The 20,859-nt window shown below is 37.2% G+C and overlaps 2 protein-coding genes across 4 annotated transcripts in view; both read left to right on the forward strand.

Moving 5' to 3' along the window:
- Positions 1-12,064, forward strand: part of TM9SF2 (transmembrane 9 superfamily member 2) — a 38,980-nt gene extending 26,916 nt beyond the window's left edge. Inside the window, exons 11-17 of the mRNA XM_058185622.1 lie at positions 292-411; positions 1,412-1,469; positions 2,057-2,216; positions 3,143-3,294; positions 5,291-5,402; positions 6,415-6,586; positions 10,848-12,064. Coding sequence (XP_058041605.1) covers positions 292-411; positions 1,412-1,469; positions 2,057-2,216; positions 3,143-3,294; positions 5,291-5,402; positions 6,415-6,586; positions 10,848-10,915 — 842 coding nt within the window. The 3' untranslated portion in view covers positions 10,916-12,064. The remainder of the gene's footprint in view (positions 1-291; positions 412-1,411; positions 1,470-2,056; positions 2,217-3,142; positions 3,295-5,290; positions 5,403-6,414; positions 6,587-10,847) is intronic.
- A 3,836-nt stretch (positions 12,065-15,900) lies between these two features.
- CLYBL (citramalyl-CoA lyase) overlaps positions 15,901-20,859 on the forward strand; it is a 199,994-nt gene continuing 195,035 nt past the window's right edge. For all 3 annotated transcript variants that reach the window (XM_058185739.1, XM_058185740.1, XM_058185738.1), the window contains exon 1: positions 15,901-15,994. In XM_058185739.1, the coding sequence (XP_058041722.1) occupies positions 15,924-15,994 (71 nt within the window). In that variant the 5' untranslated portion in view covers positions 15,901-15,923. The remainder of the gene's footprint in view (positions 15,995-20,859) is intronic.

Raw genomic sequence — 20,859 nt, forward strand, 5'->3', positions numbered from 1 at the left:
GCGTGCCACCCATCTTGCCTTTTTTCCTTGCCATCTCTCCTCCCCCCCTTATTTTTTCTTGATGTGTATTCTAAACTGTAGTCACATAAGCAATGTTTCTTAACATGGACATCTTTTAAATTTATGGACTTCAGTTCCCAGAATTCTCAGCAATTGCTGTGCTAGGTAGTTGCCAAGGTTAAAAAACAACACTGTTTTATGGACTGATTATCTTTCTGGGAGGTTTTTAGCTGTAGATCTGGAAAAAATACTGTTTTAATCATCTTTCAAATGTATGTCTACTTTTAACAGTCTTTGCTTGTCTGGGATTTTTATCCCCTGCAAATCGAGGTGCATTAATGACTTGTGCCGTGGTCCTGTGGGTGCTTCTTGGAACTCCGGCAGGTTACGTTGCTGCCAGGTTCTACAAATGTAAGTTTAAAACTTTATTTAATCTGACAGCACTTAAATTCATTAATGTAAATTACCATCACAGCAGCAGCGTTTTCTTCTCTAATGTTTGCCTTCTGGCAAGATTGGAGAAATGTTTAAGACTGAAGGCTGTATGCCAGTTTACATCGTTCTGCTAGCAAACTTTCAGGTTGGCTGGGTTATTTTGTAGAAATTCTCTGTCAGTTGTTCTCATTTTGATGTATTTGAAAGGAAGGGAAAGCTGTGGAAAGTGACCACTATTAGGCATGAAAATGAAGTTGTTGATGGCTTTTGAAGTTGCACTATGTTTGACATGCGATGCTTACATTGTTCTGTTGTTTTCTTTAGTGTGGTGTCACTTGAAAGGAAGCAAAATACCATATTCACTTTATAATTTATGACACTTTGCTGAGGTTCTTGATCAGTGATTATTTTTATTTTAGTAGATACACTGTGGAAGGACTCCATTGTGTCCATATGTGCTTGTAAGCCATTTTATTGAAAACAGTTGAGACTGAACTTCACTATCCACAAATAAAAAATTAAAAGCCATTTAAATTATTTATTCATTCATTCATTCATTCAATTTCTATAGCTGCCCAACTCAACCAAGTAATTTTGAGTGGCTTACGATTATAAAATTATAAAACAATAAACATATCCATAAAATAAATAAGTACAAACAGCAGCTGTGGTGATTTACCAACTAATAGAAATAAAGTTTAATCATTTTAAATAGAAATATTAAATACTGGATGTAATGTTGAAATTCTCTTCTTTCTCTTTCTTGCTATGTTATAAGCTGGACTTTAAAATATGATTTTCTCTGGCAAGTAAATTAGCCTTTTGAATTGCTAAAATTGGAGAATGGGATAAGAAAATGAGTCTTTCCTTAAAGTCATAATAATTCCATTTTTGCCTAATGTATTCAGATGTATTTCAGCATACCTCCAAACTACATTTAACTAGTATTCTCTTTGTTGGCTTAATTTTTGTATAGCTTTCGGGGGAGAGAAATGGAAGACAAATGTTCTCCTAACATCTTTCCTTTGCCCTGGGTAAGCAAATTCCTATCATTAATGTTAAATTATACATAAAGTAAGCTCACCTTAAATGTGTAAGTCCTCAATAGCATAAACAATATAGCTGCATATCATAATACATAATATGTATTATGTATTATATAATATACATAATATGTATATATTTTTCTTTGAAAAAAGTATTTAGTTTATACCAGGGAAAAGTTGATTAACAATATCAACCTGGAGAAATACTTTGTAAGACAATCTTGTTCCTCACTGACCCTTGGTTCTACTCCTTAGGCTGCTTTTCAGATCTCAGGATAGTTGGCCTTATGTGTTGTCATACACTATACCGCTCCTGTATTCCATCTTTTGGCTTAATCACAGCAAGCAGTTGTCCCCTGAAGTGCAGAGATGACAGACAGACATTTGAAGCTATTTAGCTGAAATGTCAACTCCTGCTGGAGTTCAGTTCTATTCCATTAAGAGAAGTAGACTTTCTTGACCTATTTGCCTGATCTGTTCCGCCTGTAAATGTGGCTTAACATTACATTAGACAAACTGTAATATGATTTTGGTAAGATAGAACTTCATCAGCTTTAAAACCTTTTCTCTTTTAGCATTGTGTTTGCAGATTTCTTCATCATGAATCTCATTCTTTGGGGAGAAGGGTCCTCAGCAGCCATTCCATTCGGCACTTTGGTTGCTGTTCTGGCACTTTGGTTTTGCATATCAGTACCACTGACTTTCATTGGGGCCTACTTTGGTTTTACAAAGAATGTAAGTGGCTTTACCTGAGTACATTCTGTATCTTTGACTTGTTTGCAAAATAAGTGCTGAGCCTCATCTCTCAAGAACATGTTGTCTTTAAATGAAAGGCTTTAATATATAATGCATACGCACACACACAAACGTACCAGTACATACATACACACATATATACACATACACACATATTGGAATATTCTCCCACTGGAGGTGAGGTCCACCCCCACACTCCTGGCCTTCTAGAAGAGCCTGAAAGCATGGCTCTGCTGCATGGCCTGGGCCCTGACAGGGGTGTGTTATGTTGGGGGTGGCTGACAGGGTAGAGAAGATCCCCATGCTCAGACCAACCATTGTCTTGCTTTTAAGTTTCCTATTTATCTGTCACCCAGAGCCACTGAGTCAGTGAGATTGGTGGTATAAAAATTAATAAAACAAATAAATATAAAGCATGATCAGATTTCTGTAACAGATACTTAGATTTCACTTGACAAAGCTATTTTGAACATGATTGATTTTATTACATAAATTGTTGGAATTCTGGTTTCAATTTACTTTCTATTGTATTTTGAATGTATTCAATTGTAACTAGCTTTAAACAGATTGTTGCTCTGGATCAGGGCTGTTAAACTCCCGGCCCAATGCGCCTACACCCGGTTTAGCGAAGGGGAAAAAAGTCCCGATACATCACGTGACGTCACTATGATGACGTGAGTTTGACACCCCTACTCTAGATCAAACTTTACTTGAAAATGTATGAACTTCAACTTCTAGAATTCCCTAGCCAGCATACTGGTTGGAGATTTCTGGCAGTTGAACTCCACATATCTTCAAGCTGTTGAGGCTGACAAACATTACTTTAGATTGTGTGAAATACAGCTGAAATTATTGAAAACCAATTCCTCTCCCCCACCCTCCCTTTTTTTTTAATACCTCTAAAGGCCATAGAACATCCAGTCCGTACGAACCAGATTCCTCGCCAGATTCCAGAACAATCATTTTATACAAAACCACTTCCTGGGATTGTTATGGGAGGCATTCTGCCCTTTGGATGCATCTTCATACAACTTTTTTTCATTCTTAATAGCATATGGTGAGTTTTGAATACTTTGTAGTGCATAGCTATTTTTTTGTTTGTTTTAGGTTTGCACCTATCTCTTGCATTTTTCTGTCCTGTCTCATGGGCAAAGAAAACTGTTGTGAACATGTTACTCATACAGATATGTTTGCTATATAGTGATAGCTTGAAGCTGATTCATATAAAAGAATTTGTTGGAGACCCTGACTGTTACAATACACCTGGTTCCCAGTGGTTTGAATGTTCTGATGTGATGCAAATCTAACTTATCTGAGTGTTTGTGCATTTTAAAATTCATAGACATTTACTTAATTTACAAATCAGTGCCATTTTAATGGATGCAGATAATTAGAGCAGCGGTAGATGATCTTCCTAGAACTGAATAAATGATGCTTATTCCTTGTATTTGCAGCACTTTAAATAGAATAGCATTGTAGGAATTAGTATAAACTGCTTTTCTTACTAATTGCCCATCAGCTATGGTCTTAGTCAGACCACCATCACAGGATCAAGTGTTATGAGAGCAGTGGTGGTGCAGTAGTTAGAATGCAGTACTGCAGGCTATTTCTGCTGGCTGCCGGCAGATCAGTAGTTTGATTCTCATTGGCTCAAAGTTGATTCAGCCTTCCATCCTTCCGAGGTCGGTAAAATGAAGCTCCAGTGAAGCAGTATATAAGTCTAAATGCTACTGCTATCGCTATCAACATTTGATGAATATTGATATGTTTAACTATACACATACCCCAAAACAATGCAGGTTACTTTATTAAAACAGTCTAGAAAAACTTATACTAAGGCTTTAAGGTCTCTGTAGGATGATGTTCTGCCTTCTTCTAAACAGAAAAAGAAATAAATTTGTGTCTTTGAATCTTTGTCCAGTAACTGCTTAAAAGTTTTTTTTTTGAAATGGTTTGCTATTGCCTGCTTCCTAAAGGCTGAAAGAGAGTGTCTAACGTAAAGTCACCCAGCTGGCTTTGTGCCTAGAGTAGGATTAGACCTCACGACCCCCAGTTTCTAGTCCAGTTTAACTATGAAATAGTTACAGACAATGATCATGGGAAAGATTCTTCCAGTCAGAATCCCTAGACCAGTAAATTGCAAGTGAGTTTCAAAAAGTGCTTATATAATCAGGAACAACCTTTTGAAATGCTTTTCACCCAACAGCAGGTGTCCATTATACATATTTACAAGGATATAACTAATATCAGTCCCCACCCCTTGTTGCATAATATCATGATATAACGATGTTCTAATCAGTTTAAAATAATGTGATTATAACTTTGAATATACAGGCAAATAAGTGAACCAGTTTGACAAACAGAACTTGTTGACCCAAAGTAGATACTGGAACCCACAAGAAAGAGAAAACATAGGAACATAGGTATACCCCAAAGAGGTAAAATGTAAAACAATGAATGAAAATCAAAAGAAATATGAAATAAAACAAAAAGTTACTGTTAGCTGGATAAAATATCATTTAGCATGTAAATCTAATAAAGCAAAGCATGATTAAAAGTCCAAGCTTTACAAATGGAAAGTAGGAAAAATGGCAAAGCTCCCAAGCAGAAAGAGGGGTGTGCACCTTCACCATAAGAACACGTGGCTATTCTTTGTGAGGCCTGTATACCTTAATGGCTAGGCTTGTGGGTTGCTAGCCACAAGAGATAAAGGAAAAACTATACTTCGACAGACCACTTAATCAGCATAGCCCAAAAAGAACAAAGAAAGCAAACACAAGACACCAGAAACAAGAATTACAGCATTCTGTAGAATCAAATGTGATAATATTGTACAAAAAACAACAAAGGCAAGCCAGCTAAGGAACTGAATACAAAGCAAAGTCAAAGCTATAACAGACTAAACAACAACCAGATCACCTGGATGAAACACTGTTATCTCCTCAGGAATGGCCAAAAGCAAAGTCGCATTCATCAGGAAGTTCAGATCTCAAAGGCCAAGAGCTTACTTGCCACAGTATGAATCCTATTTAATTTAAACTTCTGTTTTCCAGGTCTCATCAGATGTATTACATGTTTGGCTTCTTGTTTCTGGTGTTCATTATTTTGGTTATTACATGTTCTGAGGCTACTATTCTACTTTGCTATTTCCATTTATGTGCAGAGGTAAGTTTCCCAAATAGGTTGTCACAAGGTAATCCATGTTTTGCTGTGTTTAATTAAAATAAGATAAGAAAAGAGGACACATTTTCTCCTGACGGTCTCCCAGAGGGACAATTTAAAGTCTTACCATAGGGACAGTGTTGTGGGGCTAGAAAAAATTAACAAGGTATTAATGAGATGAGGGGAAGGAAAAAATATTTCCCAAGTACCAAGAAGTTTGTTCTTAGCGGCTGGGAAAATATCTGCAGAATGAATGCTTAATCACTGAACTTGAATACTGTATTCCACATATATAAAAGAATAGTTTTGGTTTGGCTTTGTTCAAACATCGTAAACCAGATTTTACTCCGGCTTGGTGAGATTAATACAATCTGGTTTGCACATAACACTAAAAGGCTACTAGATTCACATATCAAACCAGAAACCACCACATTAGATTTGTGAACCAGATTTAGATTTGTGTGTGAACCATATTTTTTATGATCTTACTAGAACAGAGAATCAGAAATTGTCTGTCATAATTGAAACTGTTTAATAAATAATATCCAAGATATATTTTGTTTTGTTTTGCCAATTAAACCAAGAACCCCAAATACAGATTAGCAAAGTATTAGAAAGTATCAGTATTAGTAATAGAAAGTATTACAAAGTATTAGTATAGAACAGTATATATTCTCAATCTTGGATTACTTTTTTACAGGCAGGAAAAGCCTCTAACTCTATGTCATGAATAATCACTCATTCTTGCTTTCATCTCTGATCAACATTCCTTCACTGTTATAGAAGTATTCTAAAATATTCACCCCTTTAATGCTACATTTAGCTATAACGGAGAACATGTCTTTCAACACGATAATTGCAGGTGGTGGTGTCCTCTTTAAAAGTTCTAAAAAGAGGTGTGTTTCGCAGAACATGAAATGGAATGTGGTGTATAAAATAGATTTAACTGCACCCGAGAGCTCTGTATTTTTAGAAGCATTTCTAACTTTTATACCTATTTTCGTCTTTGTTGTAGGACTACCACTGGCAGTGGCGCTCCTTTCTTACGAGTGGTTTTACTGCTGTTTATTTTCTAATATATGCAGTGCATTACTTCTTTTCTAAGCTTCAGATTACGGGTACAGCAAGCACCATTTTGTACTTTGGCTACACCATGATAATGGTCCTGATCTTCTTCCTTTTTACAGGTAATATTGCTTGATATACAAAATGCTTGCAGAAACAGTATGTGTAATCTAGAAATTCTGCATACTTGTGCTGTGGATCACATCTTCTGAAATCAGGCCAGGGATAAATTAGTATCTATGCTTTAAGTTTAAGTTCTCAAGATTTTTAATTTGGCTGTCAAATAGCCACTTTTCATTTTTGTTCTTGTTTTACAGTCTGGGCTGCATCACACAATACATGTAATTGCTGTCATGTCTAAAGTTATGAAATATTTTAAATAATTTTTGTTCCATTAAAAAAGAACCCCTAAAAACACAAGAGCTTGATAATTTCTGTGTGGGAATGGTTCCTCAAATCTCCTGCAATACAGGTAGTCCTCGAATTACGACCCCAGTTGAGCCCAGCATTTCTGTTGCTAAGCAAAACATTTGTTAAGTGAATTTTTCCCCATTTTATGACCTTTATTGCATCAGTTAAGTAAATCACTGCAGTTGTTAAGGTACTAACAGTTAAGTGAATCTGGCTTCCCCAATGACTTTCCTTAAAAGAAGATCACAAAAGAGGATCGCATGACTCCGGGATACAACCGTCATAAATGAGTGAGTTGCCAAGTGTCCGAATTTTGATCACGTGACCATGGGGATCCTCAAATGGTCGTAAATGTGAAAAATGGTCATAACTCACTTTTTTCAGTGCCACTGTAACTTTGAACGGTCACTAAATGAACTGTTGTAAGTCAAGGACTACCTGTAGTGCTAGGATCCTTCATTGTAGTCAGTATGCTTTAGTGTTCATACTTTGACTTGCTTCTGTACTGTATTCCATCTGCTCTGTTAGTTGTTATGTGCAGGCAATTCTTGAAAGGTAAGTTAATGCTGTCTCTTTAACTTTGACTTGGTAAATGTAAATTCCTTTTCTCTTACAGTGTAGCATGCTCCCAAACTTTATTTTTAGTTACTGATACGTGAAAGTAAACTGATAATATGCCCTGTATTTAAATGGATACATACTGCTTTGCAAAAGGCATTATTAAAATGTAATTTTGTCAGGCAAATGTAATAATACTTAGAAGTGTAAAAAAAAAGGTGTGCAATCTATGCATGCAGCTGCTGCTGCTACCACAACTACTAATACTTACAAGTGAATAAAAAATATTCAATTAGCATAACAGGCTAATTTGACTCCCTTAGAAGGGGGAAAAAAACCTTTTTTCCAGATTTTATGTTGAGTCTTTGCTAAGGGTATCCGTAGAGTATGGTAAAATAAAAAGTCAAGATGGCAATATGGCAGCGTGATAGAAGCCTTGCCTGTTTTCTGTGGGCGATGCACATAAAAATGGGTGAAGTTTTGAATACATTATGGGGTTGCTTTTTGCCTCTTTTGATTACACCTGTGGACACCCCTTTGCTTTTGTACTACAAGAAACTTTGCAACAGTGAATCTTCTGCTAATTCACCATACTGAATTAAATACCAATTCACATATTGGAATTTTTGCTCCCACAGCCCACCTGCAATTGTTCATGAGGAAAAAAGGTTCTATATCAAAAAGCACATCATAAATTTCACAAGGCTAAAATGAAACATCCTAGGATATTCAGTCCTAGAGGCATTTAAGTTCCTGTCAAGTTGATATAAAAGCCAAACCAAGGACCTCCTAATTGCTGTATCCAAATGATTATATTGCTGCTTACTCATCTGTTTAAAATGGTCAGCCTCAAGAAGGGTTTTGATGGTGCCCTGCTGTCACGGCAGTAGAGCACATGCTTGGGGCATTTGCTTCTCATATGGCATTCTGGGTCATTGATCTGACACAGCAAGCAAGTTGCTGGAAGCTACGCGACAAATCCGATTCACAGCTAGGTCCACAACTGTGTCTTTGACATAGTAAATGAATCTGTTCAACATCAGTGGCTGAGCTAATATGAAAAAAAAATCAATGCGATATCATTCAGTTTTTGCTGAAATATTTATAATGCGTAAAACTATTGTGAATTTTCAAACCCTCCAAAATGCCATTAAACGTACATGACACATGAGGCTTTTCAGGAGCAAAAGGAAACGGTGCTTGTCCTTAATCTTATTATTCTGAAATTAGTAATTTACTCATTACTCACTGCTATATGAAACAGGATTTAGAATTTTTACATATTCTGCGAAGGAGAGCTGAAATGCACAGAAATGCATATTGGCAGCTTTTAACTATTTAGTAAAAAGGTAAAGGTTCCCCTCGCACATACGTGCTAGTCATTGCCAACTCTAGGGGGCGGTGCTCATCTCCGTTTCAAAGCCGAAGAGCCAGCGCTGTCCAAAGACGTCTCCGTGGTCATGTGGCCGGCATGACTAAACGCCAAAGGCGCACGGAACGCTGTTACCTTCCCACCAAAGGTGGTCCCTATTTTTTCTACTTGCATTTTTACGTGATTTCGAAACTGCTAGTTTGGCAGAAGCTGCGACAAGTAATGGGAGCTCACCCCATTACACTGCAGCATTAGAGATTCGAACCGCTGAGCTGCTGACCTTTTGATCGACAAGCTCAATGTCCTAGCCCCTGAGCCACCTTTTTAACTATTTAGCAGCTTATATTTCAAAGAGTTGTTTGATACTTTAAACCGGTAGTCGTTTACCTGAGCAACTGGTTATTTTTTCAACCATGAACAGCGATCAAACGTTGATTCTCTCTATAATCGCTTTCTGTGTCAAGAACTGGTCAGTGATACGCATTATAGTAGATTTAAAATCAGCCAAAAATTGTGAAATCAGGAACCAAACCATTCATATATTGATCCACAATTCTTTTAAAGTCCAGGACCATCTCTTTGCCTCTTTATCTTTTCCAAATCTCATTTTCTCTGCAGAGGTGATCTTATTTCATTAGGGTTTTTGTACTGACTCAGATTTCTGCTTCCAGGGATGAAATAGTGCTATTTTTGTTTCTTATGGTTTTTTCAGGCAAGCTGACTCTAAGCAAGGCCGTTCCACCCTTCTGAGTATTTGGGCCAGCTTTTCTGTGCTGCCTTACCAATTCTACAGAATTTTGCAACAGCAACATAAATTTTCTTTCATTTTTTTGAATATATGACCAAAGTGGTTTCTTCCCAACTTCAGTGGGTGCTGATACTTTAAGACAGTAATCAAGGACACACTGGATGCAAGCGCCTGTAAATTTAGGAGATCTTAATTCTGAAGAAATAGGAATAGGTTGACACTTTGGGGTGTGGTTATGACAGAGGTCTTCAAACTTGGCAGTTTTAAGACTTATGGACTTCAACTCCCAGAATTCTCCAGCCAGCTAATTCTCCAGGACTTCTGGGAGTTGAAGTCCACAAGTCTTAAAGCGGCCAAATTTGAAGACCTGGGTTATGACTATACATTGCACTTTCCAACTTCAAAAGTTAAAATGTAAGAAGGTTGCTTTAGTAAAGATAAATAATTACCCGAGGATAAAGCTGCCAAGTTACAAGAATATTTACAAAATAAAGCATGATGTTTCTAACTTAACAGAATAAGAGATACAATTTAATATTTCAGGCTGTAAATAATATGAAAACCTGCCTATAGATAGCTTTTTTTTTCTTTTTACTATTTTCTCTTTTTTCCTCTTGTTCTGTTAAATGAACAATTTTTTAAAAAAAAAGAGTGGAAAAAGGTTTGCTTTCATGCTCAGGCAGAAAATATGGAAGGCTGAGGATCCATATTTGGTTTTCTAATTATACATGGAAATGCCCCACACAGAAAAAGAAGAAAAGTCATTAATGCAGATTCCTAGCTAAATGGTTATTTTTTTTCCAAAGCAAAAATCCCTGTGCTAGCTTTATCTCATCTTCCTCCAGATGTGGGGAGATGTTTAACTTTAATGAGAGATGGTCTGCAGTCATGCTCCACATAACTTCCTCTTTCAGGAAATGCAGATAGAGCTCAGCGCTTATATTGCAGGGGTGTTAAACTCACAGCTCGCAGGCCGGTTGAGTCACATGCTGGCCCCACACATGCCCGGTTTAGCGAAAGGGAAAAATGTCCCGATATGTCAGGTGATGCTTCTGTGACACTGCAAGTTTGACACCTCTGCCATATGGCAAGCAAGCTGCCTTTGGCTCTGTGCTGATTTAATGTTGTGGCCCTAAATATAAATAATTCCTAAAAAAGTAATCATGATGTACTGTAAGAGAGAAAGTATTAAAATAAACACGCTAATGTGCAAAATTATAAATTTTTGTGGCCTGTTTTATTAGTGTAAGATGACCACATATGAATATTGATGCAGTTTTGTGTTTATTTGTAGGAACAATTGGATTTTTCGCTTGCTTTTGGTTTGTGACCAAGATATACAGTGTGGTAAAAGTTGATTGAAGATACTCAATGCAGAAACTATCAACCTAATTTAAGTACATGATTTTGGAAAAGAATGTAAGCTTTATCTAAAGTACTGATTTAGTACTTTCTGAATGATAAATATACATTTTCTCTCATTCAAATATTTGTATTGTAATTTTGCAATCTGTTTTCACTTTGTATTCTTAATGAAGACTGAATATAAATGTATGCATTTGTAAATATTGTTATATTGGGACTTTTAAATTCTAATGACTGGTTATAAGTGCTGCCTTGCAGGATTTAATAATTCTTCTGAAAGAATAGTTGTAAATAAAGTTTTCTAGGTTTGCTGAGTGGGATTGATTATTTTTTCAAAGCAAAGAACTTATTTCTATCATGCTTCTGAAGGTTTACTCAGTGTATTTGCTTGTAGTTTGAATGTTTTTGTTTCACATGAAGCCATGGCCATAAATCTATCTCCTCCCCCCCCCCCCAATTCTGTTTGGTTCTAATGGTGTTGTTTTGAGACTCTGCGCCTCCCAAGTTCTGCAACCTAAACAATTCATAATAAATGAGCTATGTTCCGTTGATTATTACCCATTATAAATAAATGCATAAAATCCTGTAAATAGAAATATATTGGTAAGTTTTAAATATGTAGATTGGGTTATGTTTTTGAGTAAATCATGCTACATAAATGTAATATTCACTAGTTAAAAATAACATTTCATAACTATACTATAGTCTCTCTCTTAATCCTCTACATAACTAAATTAAGGGACTGGATAATATGATGAAAAAATCTGCATAAATAGAAACAAGATGTATTACCAATTGTGTTCCCTGCAGATTGTAATGATACATATTATGCAGAATGGATTATGGATTTGTTTTTTTTAAATAGAACTATTTGCTTCAAGTAAAGAAGTAAATTTGTTAGATGAATTAAAATTAATCCACTTGCATCTCTGAAAATTGCAGTGGAAACATGTTTACTGTATTGAGTTGTTTGAGTTGAGCAAGTTACCTGTTAATAATCTCTGCATGTTTTCTGGAAAAACACACCTGTTGCCATGTAATTGCATGTTTCAACAGATGACCCTAAGGTTTTTTTTCCTAGTATTTCTAAAGAGTATAAACTGATGTGTGAATATTAAAATCCAATAAAATATCTTTTGTTAATAACCTGAATTTTTAATTTGGTCCTGTAAACTTCCATTTACACAAATGTTCAATCCAGAATACCTTACATAGTATTTTAAAAAGCCATGCCAATATTCCTCAGATTTTTTAACAGCCAGTCTAAATATTTGCTAAATAGTTATTATTGTAGCTTGGGTCCTCTTTAGTGAAATTATTTGTGTAATTATACCAGGGCTGGATGTTGGTTTTAACTGCTATAAAAGTGAAGCAGCATCCTTGATTGAGAATGCTAGTATAAAGTATCTGGCTTAAAGAATTCCTTTAATATATTCAAATTTGTATGTCAGGTTTCCTTGGAATCAGGGAATAATTTTAAATAGAAGACTCCTGGCAGAACAGACCTCTTGACTACAGGTAATCCTTGACATTTAATGTTCATTTAATGACCATTTAAATTTACAATGGCATTGAAAAAAGTGATACGACTATTTTTCAGTTACAACTGTTGCAGCATCCCCATGGTCACCTGATAAAAAAAAACATGCTTGGCAATTGACTCACATTTACGACAGCCGCAGTGTCCTGGGATCATATGATCACCTTTTGCAACCTCCTGCTGATAACCAAAGTCAATGAGGAAGCCAGATTCACTTAACTCTGTTATAAACTAAATAACTGCAGCAATTCGCTTAACAAATGTGGCAAGAAAGATTGTAAAATGGGGCAAAATTCACTTAAATGTCTCACTTGGCAACAGAAATTTTGGGCTCAATTATGATCGTAAGTCAAGGACTACCTGTGCTTTTTTGTTCTTGTTCTGATTTTTATTTATTTTTTATTTTTTTGCTTACCCGCCCTCAAACTCTTTATATGGATTATATGAGTGAGTGAAGCAAAGGGAAATGCAGGAAGCTACTGTAGTTGGAGGGCCTTGAGCAAGGTCAGGTCCTTTTATATTTATGCAGGACTTCAGGCATTTCTTTCATTTCTCAAGGAGGCTTCCAGTAAAAATGTTATGCAGGAGAAAAAAAAAAGACATGCAAAGCATCTCTCTCAAGCACGAAGTGCCTCAGTTTGAATTTCAGGTAGGCTGTTCCAGCCCTGCTGAAAGCATGCAAATTTTGAAACAGGGCTGATCTTGTATCTTAAAAAGCAGCAGTTCTCAACCAGGGGATATGGCTCCTTGTGTATTCTAGGATATTTCAAGAGGGTAGCTAGCAGGTGAAATGTGTAATGTGTAGCATGTGCCAAGAAGCCACAGAAAAATATACTGCATTGCAAATATTGTTTTGCCAATACCAGATAATGCACCAGTTACTGTTCTATATCTGTGTCTGGTAACAGAACCTAGACAGACGGGCCACAGGAGAAAAACAAGTTTGGAAGAACAACATGGGCAAAAAACCTTGAAAAACACTGTACAGTGTACAAACACTGTCCTTGACTTACAAGTTTGTTTAGTGACCATTCGAAGTTACAACAGCACTGAAAAAAGTGACTTACGACCATTTTTCACACTTACGGCCATTGCAGCCTCCCCACGGTCACATGATCAAAATTCAGGTGCTTGGCAACTGGTTCATATTTATGAAGGTTGCGGTGTCCAGGAGTAATGTGATCCCCTTTTGTGACCTTCTAACCAAGTCAATGTTGAAGCAAATTCACTTAAGAACCAAATTACTAACTCTGCAACTGCAGTGATTCACTTAACTGTAGCAAAAAAGGTCATAAAATCGGGCAAAACTTACTTAACAAATGTCTCACTTAACAGCAGAAATTTTGGGCTCAAAAGTCTTACAAGACTTTTGTTCCTCTGCTTCCTTGTACTTTTCCTGATAAAATACAAAAAATATTGGATGAAAAAATGTACATTTTTAGGGTCTGAAAGAAAAAGAATTCTTTCTGTTTATCATTTGGTAGACATGTTAGAAATTTATTACATTTATATAATAACTGCCCATTTCAATACCTGCCATTCACAACAGCTTACAAAGTTAACACCAAAATAAGCGCCATCAAAACAATTACAACTATTAAAAAACCCATAAAACCTGCTGACAGTACCATTTCTTTCCTAACATGCAATCAATTTGCAGGCTTTCCACCAACGTCACCAGATCTCCAGGTAAGATAGCAAGACCACATCTTCCAAGTGCCAACAAAGCCAACATGGTTAGTGCCAGTCTTCCCTGGGGTAGGTGGGAATGATGTTACAAAAAGCAGGCACTGCAGCAGAAAAAACTGGATTTTGGGAGCAGAGAGTGGCACCCTACATAGTAGGGACTGAGGGTGGGACCTCTCCTGATTAACACCAACTGGAACTGGTCGCAAATCAATAGTGCTGATGTTGTAAAGCAGGGGTCCCCAAACTTGGCAGCTTTAAGACTTGTGGAGACTTATGCTTGCTAGAGAATTCTGGGAGTTGAAGTCCACAAGTCTTAAAGCTGCAAAGTTTGAAGACCTGTTGTAAAAGATGTGGATTTGTTTAGGTATAAATTGTAATAGTATGTGGGAGTAACCTTGGGAGTTTCTGCCAAGGGAATAGTTAAGTGGCAGAATAGTTTAAAGGCAGATAGAGGCTCTAAGGCTGTAAAAGGGAGAGAACAGAACTTTCAGTCAGATAAGATTGTATATATCTATACAATGAATTATAATTAGTTGATCTGGTGGTTTCTTATCTGGAATGCCCTGCAAGGCCAACATAAATTTTCCACACAATTTAGTAGCATCTGCTTTTGAACCATCAAGTTTAGGAATTAAGTCCTTAAGTATCTGTTAATCTACAAGAATGTCCTTTGCTCAATATCTTCGTTAAGATTTAACGGAACTCCTGCAATAATGATTATGGGATAAGGCTGCTAACCTTTATGGGTAGTTTGCACACTGGTAAATTGGGGCTAAATGCATTGGATTAATGCCATAGTGTGGTCAGTGAACAGCTCCAGGCACTGGAGTTAATTCAGTCAACCACATTTTATTAAATATGAGACGCGTTTCTGCAAATGCAACCTGCGGGATTAAGGCATCAAACTGGAAACTGGGAGACCGTAAATTCTAATCTCACTTTAGTACATAAAGCCAGCTGGGTGACCTTGGGCCAGTCACACTCTCAGCCCTAGGAAAAAGACAGTGGCAAACAACTTCTTAAAAAAACCCAAAAAACAACCTTGCCAAGAAAAATTGCAGGGATTTGTCCCGACAGCCACGAGAATGCGACACAATTAAATTGGTGGAAAGAAAAGGGCAGGACAATACAACAATAAAAAGATTAAAATCTTTTTAAATTTTCACTCTTAACGTTACCGCCCTCTGTAACATTGCAAAAAAAAAATTGATTAGTAATTATCAGAAACGGAGCTCCTTTTGATGTTTTTCACTCATTCTTTTTATGCGCCGCAAGCCTTTGAATAAAAAACGTTTCCGCAAAATGCCCATTGCTTAGTTCTCACTTTTTTTCCACGCCTTTCGCTAATGCATTTTTCGCAGTTACTCTCGCACGCGTTAAATAATTAAGAGATAACCTCGGGCGTTGCCGGGCATCTTTATCACGGAATAAGCCTCGTTGACCGCCATGGTTTCTATTAAAACTTGCCCGCAATTCTTATTCTCGCGTGAACTCTTCTGCAATGCACGCTGTTGCAAGTTTATTCAGAGCAAACAAATTCCCTTTTGTTTAGCACGGCCGCGACACTCTCAGGATCTGGCCCGCGGCTGTTCTGGCTCGGAAGATTCACGTGCAGACGAAGCTTCCGCGACACCCCTCCTTCCTTAGTTCCTCGAAGGGGCGGGGCAAGCAAAAGGGGCGGAATTTTCCGCGCCTGCGTGTCTCACAGGTGGCGAAAGAACTACTCCACCAATAGGAGAGGACGAGGGCGGGACCAGAGTGAGGCGAAGGACGGGAATGATGGCGTCTGCGGGAATGGGACTACGGCGGCTCCTGGTGGCCGGTTCGAAAGCGAGCAGGAGTCGAGTGTGAGTGTCGCGGTGGAGGGGATTGCGCGTGCGCTTTCTGAGAATGGCACGGGAGGTTGGCGGGTTTTTTTCCCCGTTGTCCCCCTTTCCGTTGCCACTTCTTAAAGCCGTCTCCAAGGCAGCTGATTCCTGATGTTGCGGAGCTGCTCGGGAATAGTTTTGCTACCCCTTTAAACTATGGCAGTGCACAACACCTTTAAGCTGAGTGGACTCCCAGAATTCCCCAGAACCAGCAGGGGAGTCGAAGTCCATCCAACTTAAAGGGGCTGAGACTGAGAAAGCCTCAAATGTAATTATGGTACACGTGTTCCAGGGTGTCGATTTTGTCTGATTTTGCAATAGCTGAGCAGCAGCCAGCCTGGTTTGTCCTTGGAGGGCAAACACACCTGGAAGCCCGTGGTTTTACAATTAGATTGGGAAGTCAGACTGGAAGAAGATAGCGGCGCATGACCTCCATGCTGCTCCCAAGAAAACAAGATGGACAACAGTCCTTCATGCTGCATATCCTTGAATCACCAGCAACTGAGTTCATGATGATAAGATAATCATCATTGTGTGGAATTTTTTTAAAGACGGTCAACTGGTCCCTCTAGTTTTCTTTGTTGTTTTTTTTATTATTGTTATCTTTATTCATTAAACCTGAAACTCAGTCAACTGAACATTCAAAAAGGCATCACAAATACCATTGACTGATGCTAATGGTTGGTACAACTTGCTGCCAGTGTCCTAAGTATCAACCAAGTACCTTCTTAAGATGTACGATGTTCCAAGTAGCGCAGTTTTTTGCAGTTCTGCTGGTGTTATTGCAGGAAGCGGCAATTTGTTGATATATCTTATAAAATTCTTGGACATGGTTCCAAGTGCCCCGATGACAATGGGTATCACTGTTACATGTTTCATCCATAGCCGTGTAGTTTCGATGGCCAGGTCGCAATATTTCATGATTTTTTCCAGTTCTTTTTCTTCAACTCTGGCATCTCCTGGTACCGCAATGTCAATAAATTGTACATTTTGGTTTTCAACAACTGTGATATCTGATGTGTTGTGTTCCAAGTGACAATCCAATTTATTATTATTATTCCTTGGAGTCAGTGTTGACTCCTGACAATTCCATAGACAATTCCCTGAAGTTTTCTTGCAAGGTTTTCTGGAAGTGGTTTGCCACTGTCTCTTTCCTAAGGTTGAGAGAGATTGACTGGTCCAAGATCACCCATCTGTCTTAGTGCCTAAAGTGGGACTGCAACTCATGATCTCCCAGGCTCAAGCCTGGTATTTTAACAACTCTACCAGTCTGGCTCTGCAATTCTTGCAGATGCTAGATCCCATAATCTTCAAACAGCATAGTTTTAGCTTGAGGAAGGGTGGGATGAAGAATGACAAGAGCTGTCCATGCTTACTTAGAAGTGAAGCCATGAATTCAGAACACCGCACTGTGATATGAATCAGAGGAATAATAATAGTAATAAAAGTACATGTCACCTGATTCCCAATGACTGGGCAGTTTACAATTGCTAAAAACATTTAAAAGCAAAGAGCAACTGGGCATAAACTGCAGGGAATTTAATTTCTAGGGAAAAGAGAAGCAGACAGAATAGCATTGTTAGGGCAGATCTTGATAAAATCAGTGGCTTGCTCAATGAGATAGGACTTTTGACAAACTAAATAGTGGCATCTGTCCTTCCTGGTGTGTTAATGTGAGATAGAGAGAATTATTTTTTCTTCCACAAATGTCCTTCATTTAAATTAAGGCAGTCAATATCCTATATATCATGGGTTCTTAGCATGACATGCTGGTTGGGGAGTTCTGAAGTTGAGGTCCATACAGCTTAAAGTTGCCAAAATAGAGAAACACTATAGTGGAGAGTCCAGCTGCCTTGGAATCTGCTGGTGCTGAGCTATTTTACACAGATTGCTGATGTGACATCTGACTTCAGCCTTTTTTCTGTCTAATGTCCATCAGGCTGGTCTTTGCAGTCGGAAATAAGCACTTTTGACAGACATCATTTTGCTCTTTTGTAATTTGTGTTATAGGCAAAGATAAATGGTGGGGACAAAAATTATTTCAACTTTAGCCAAGTTTCTGCTTACCTTAATTAATGGACTGACCCTGAAAATTTTTTTTACATTGATTGCCTCTTATCTATGAATTGCTTTTTCTGAACACTAGATGGAGCTAATGTAATGAATGCTGAAATATATTATAACCAGCTAATCAGAGTGAGAAAAAAAATCTTGTCTTACAATATTTTAGCAAACACAATTTTAACAAATCTAAACTATAAATGACCAATAATATTGTATCTTTCAAAATGTTGCCAATTGCTTTTTAATATGTACACTAGAGTAATCTCTTGCTTTTTTTGTTTTAATTGAAAAATTACCGTAATTGAAAAAAATTGTTCTAATGGAAAAAATGGAATCTCAATACACCAAAAGTTATTTGAGTAAAATGTTGTTTCTATAAGATTTGAGATTTTTGAAGTTTTCATCTAAGTTGCTCTTATCCATGCCTGTGTCAAATGTTTTTGAATATTTTGCTTTTGTATTATTTGTATTGCTTTGCTTAAACTTTTAATTAAAATGCTTGTATTTGCTGAAAATGATAATGATACTTAGTTGCTAATTGAATTTTGGCATCACCCAAATGTTAGCACAAATCAAATTCGGTTTTAAGAAAATTGGTTTTACAGAATGAACTCAATTGTCAGTTTCTTAAGTATCTTGCTTGTTAATGAATTGGGAACTAGAATCAGTTTCTGCCATTTGCACTGAGTGCTAGAATATATATTGTTGATATGTTATGCGATATCATATTGGAAAGTGGTGGGAATGGGAAGACAGTATAATTATAAAATTATACTGTAAAAGCTATTGAGTGGATGCTCCAGTTCCTGGCTTACCTGAACAAGGATGAGTGTGTTCTTCTGTGGCTTGCAGTGTTGGGTGTGCTAATTTAAGTATTACAAACAGAGCATTCTTAGCCCACTCATAAAAAGTTCTGAGGATTTTTATGGTGGAAAATTTGTCCTGTGGTCACCTGATTGTCATTTGCAAGTTTCACAGCTGGCTTCTGAAAACAAAAATCAATTGAAAAGCTGACAGTTGCAATCCCATGATGTCTTACTTAATGACAAGAGTGGAACTGATGTAAGTCCAGCACTGTTACATGTTTTGCTTAATGACTGTTATTTAGTGACAGATCTGCCAATCTCAATTGTGATCATTTAGTAAGGACTACCTGTATTCTGATCAGCTGATAATCTGCTTTTTAAGTGATTCTCATTCAGTCTGATTCTGGAATATAGTCTTTGAATAATTCCTATAATGGTTGGTGGGGGAGGGTAGTTAGAAACAAGTGATGAAGCATGGTTATGACATCATGGAGCGAAACCTGTGATTTGTGTCAGATGCTGGGATGTAAGTACATAAACAGACACGACATCTGTATCCCCAGGCCACTGTTTTGATATAATCAAAGTTTGCAGCAGATGGTTGACTGGGGTGGGTGGAATGTAAATCTGACCATTCCTCTCTCTCCCTCTGCCCCCCTTATTAACTTTCTCCAACCTGGTGCTCTTCAGTTGAGAGTACATCACAGTTCTTATCAGTTTCAGGACAAGAAAAATAGTTATTTGGCAAATTCACTGTCTCTCTCCTCCTAAGAAGAGAATGGAGTTAAGGGAAGCTTTTCTTGAACAAAAATGGGATATCACATAGTTAATATCTATGAGATTTATTTTCATAATCCTGGAAGGACTTTTTGAGGTCTTTATTTCTGCTTCCTTTTTTATATGAACTGATTGTTATAGAAATAAGTGTCTTGCTTCTTGGTAAAAACATTTTATCCTGAGCTTTCAGGTGACCAAATTTCCCCTGGTACTGTACATTTAGTTTTTTACATCTGCACCTAATTTGTAAAACAGACTTAATGAGAAACTTCAAATAGTTTAAACGTCAATTACAATGATGGCAAGGTTTTAGAGGTCCAGTAATCTGTCCATGTTGGTCATTGAAACGTGATCCCAGCTGGATATAATTAAGGACAGATGTCATTCCAAGACTTGAAAACAGTTGATGCTAGCAAGCTACTAGGCTGGTTGTTAATATTCTTCATTTGCTGTGTAAGAGTACAGTTATTAATTTCACTTAATGTGGATAAAGTTTTCAAACAATGATACATCTGCATCTCCTTAAAATGGCTTATGAAAAGTTTAAATTTAATATTTAATATTTAAAAGTTTAATATTGTTATTAATTGCCATTATTCACAGTGAATGTAAAAAGATGATTTTATGGATTGTTGGAATGCCGAATAAAGTTACTGGAACGGGAAAAAGGGAATGAGCAGCATATCATGCAAATCCTCAACTGATAACCACAATAGAGCCCAAAATTTCTGTTGCTAAGCAAGACAGTTGTTAAGTAAGTTTACCTCATTTTACAATCTTTCTTGCCACAGTTGTTAAGCAAATCATTGCATTTAACCTGGTTTGTTAAGTGGATCTGGCTTCCTCCTTGACTTTGCTTGTCAGAAGGTTGCAAACGATGATCACATGACCCGGGGACACTGCTACTCATTTGAATTTTGATTATGTGACCATGGGGATGCTGCATTGGCTGTAACTGAGAAACAGTCATAAGTCGCTTTTTTCAGTGCTGTTATAACTTTGAACAGTCACTAAATGAACTATTGTAAGTGGAGTACTACCTGTATTTAACATTTCTACCAGCTTCTCTTTTTATTTGAGCATGTCTAGTTGCTGATTTTTAAGTAAAAACAAAAGCTCATTAGCAGTATTATGGGCATGTCACAAGTTATTAGATTTGAAATATTTATAGATCTCAAAGAGTTTTGTGAATAAGGA

The sequence above is a fragment of the Ahaetulla prasina genome, chromosome 5 (genome assembly GCF_028640845.1).
Source record: "Ahaetulla prasina isolate Xishuangbanna chromosome 5, ASM2864084v1, whole genome shotgun sequence".
Lineage (NCBI taxonomy): Eukaryota > Metazoa > Chordata > Lepidosauria > Squamata > Colubridae > Ahaetulla > Ahaetulla prasina.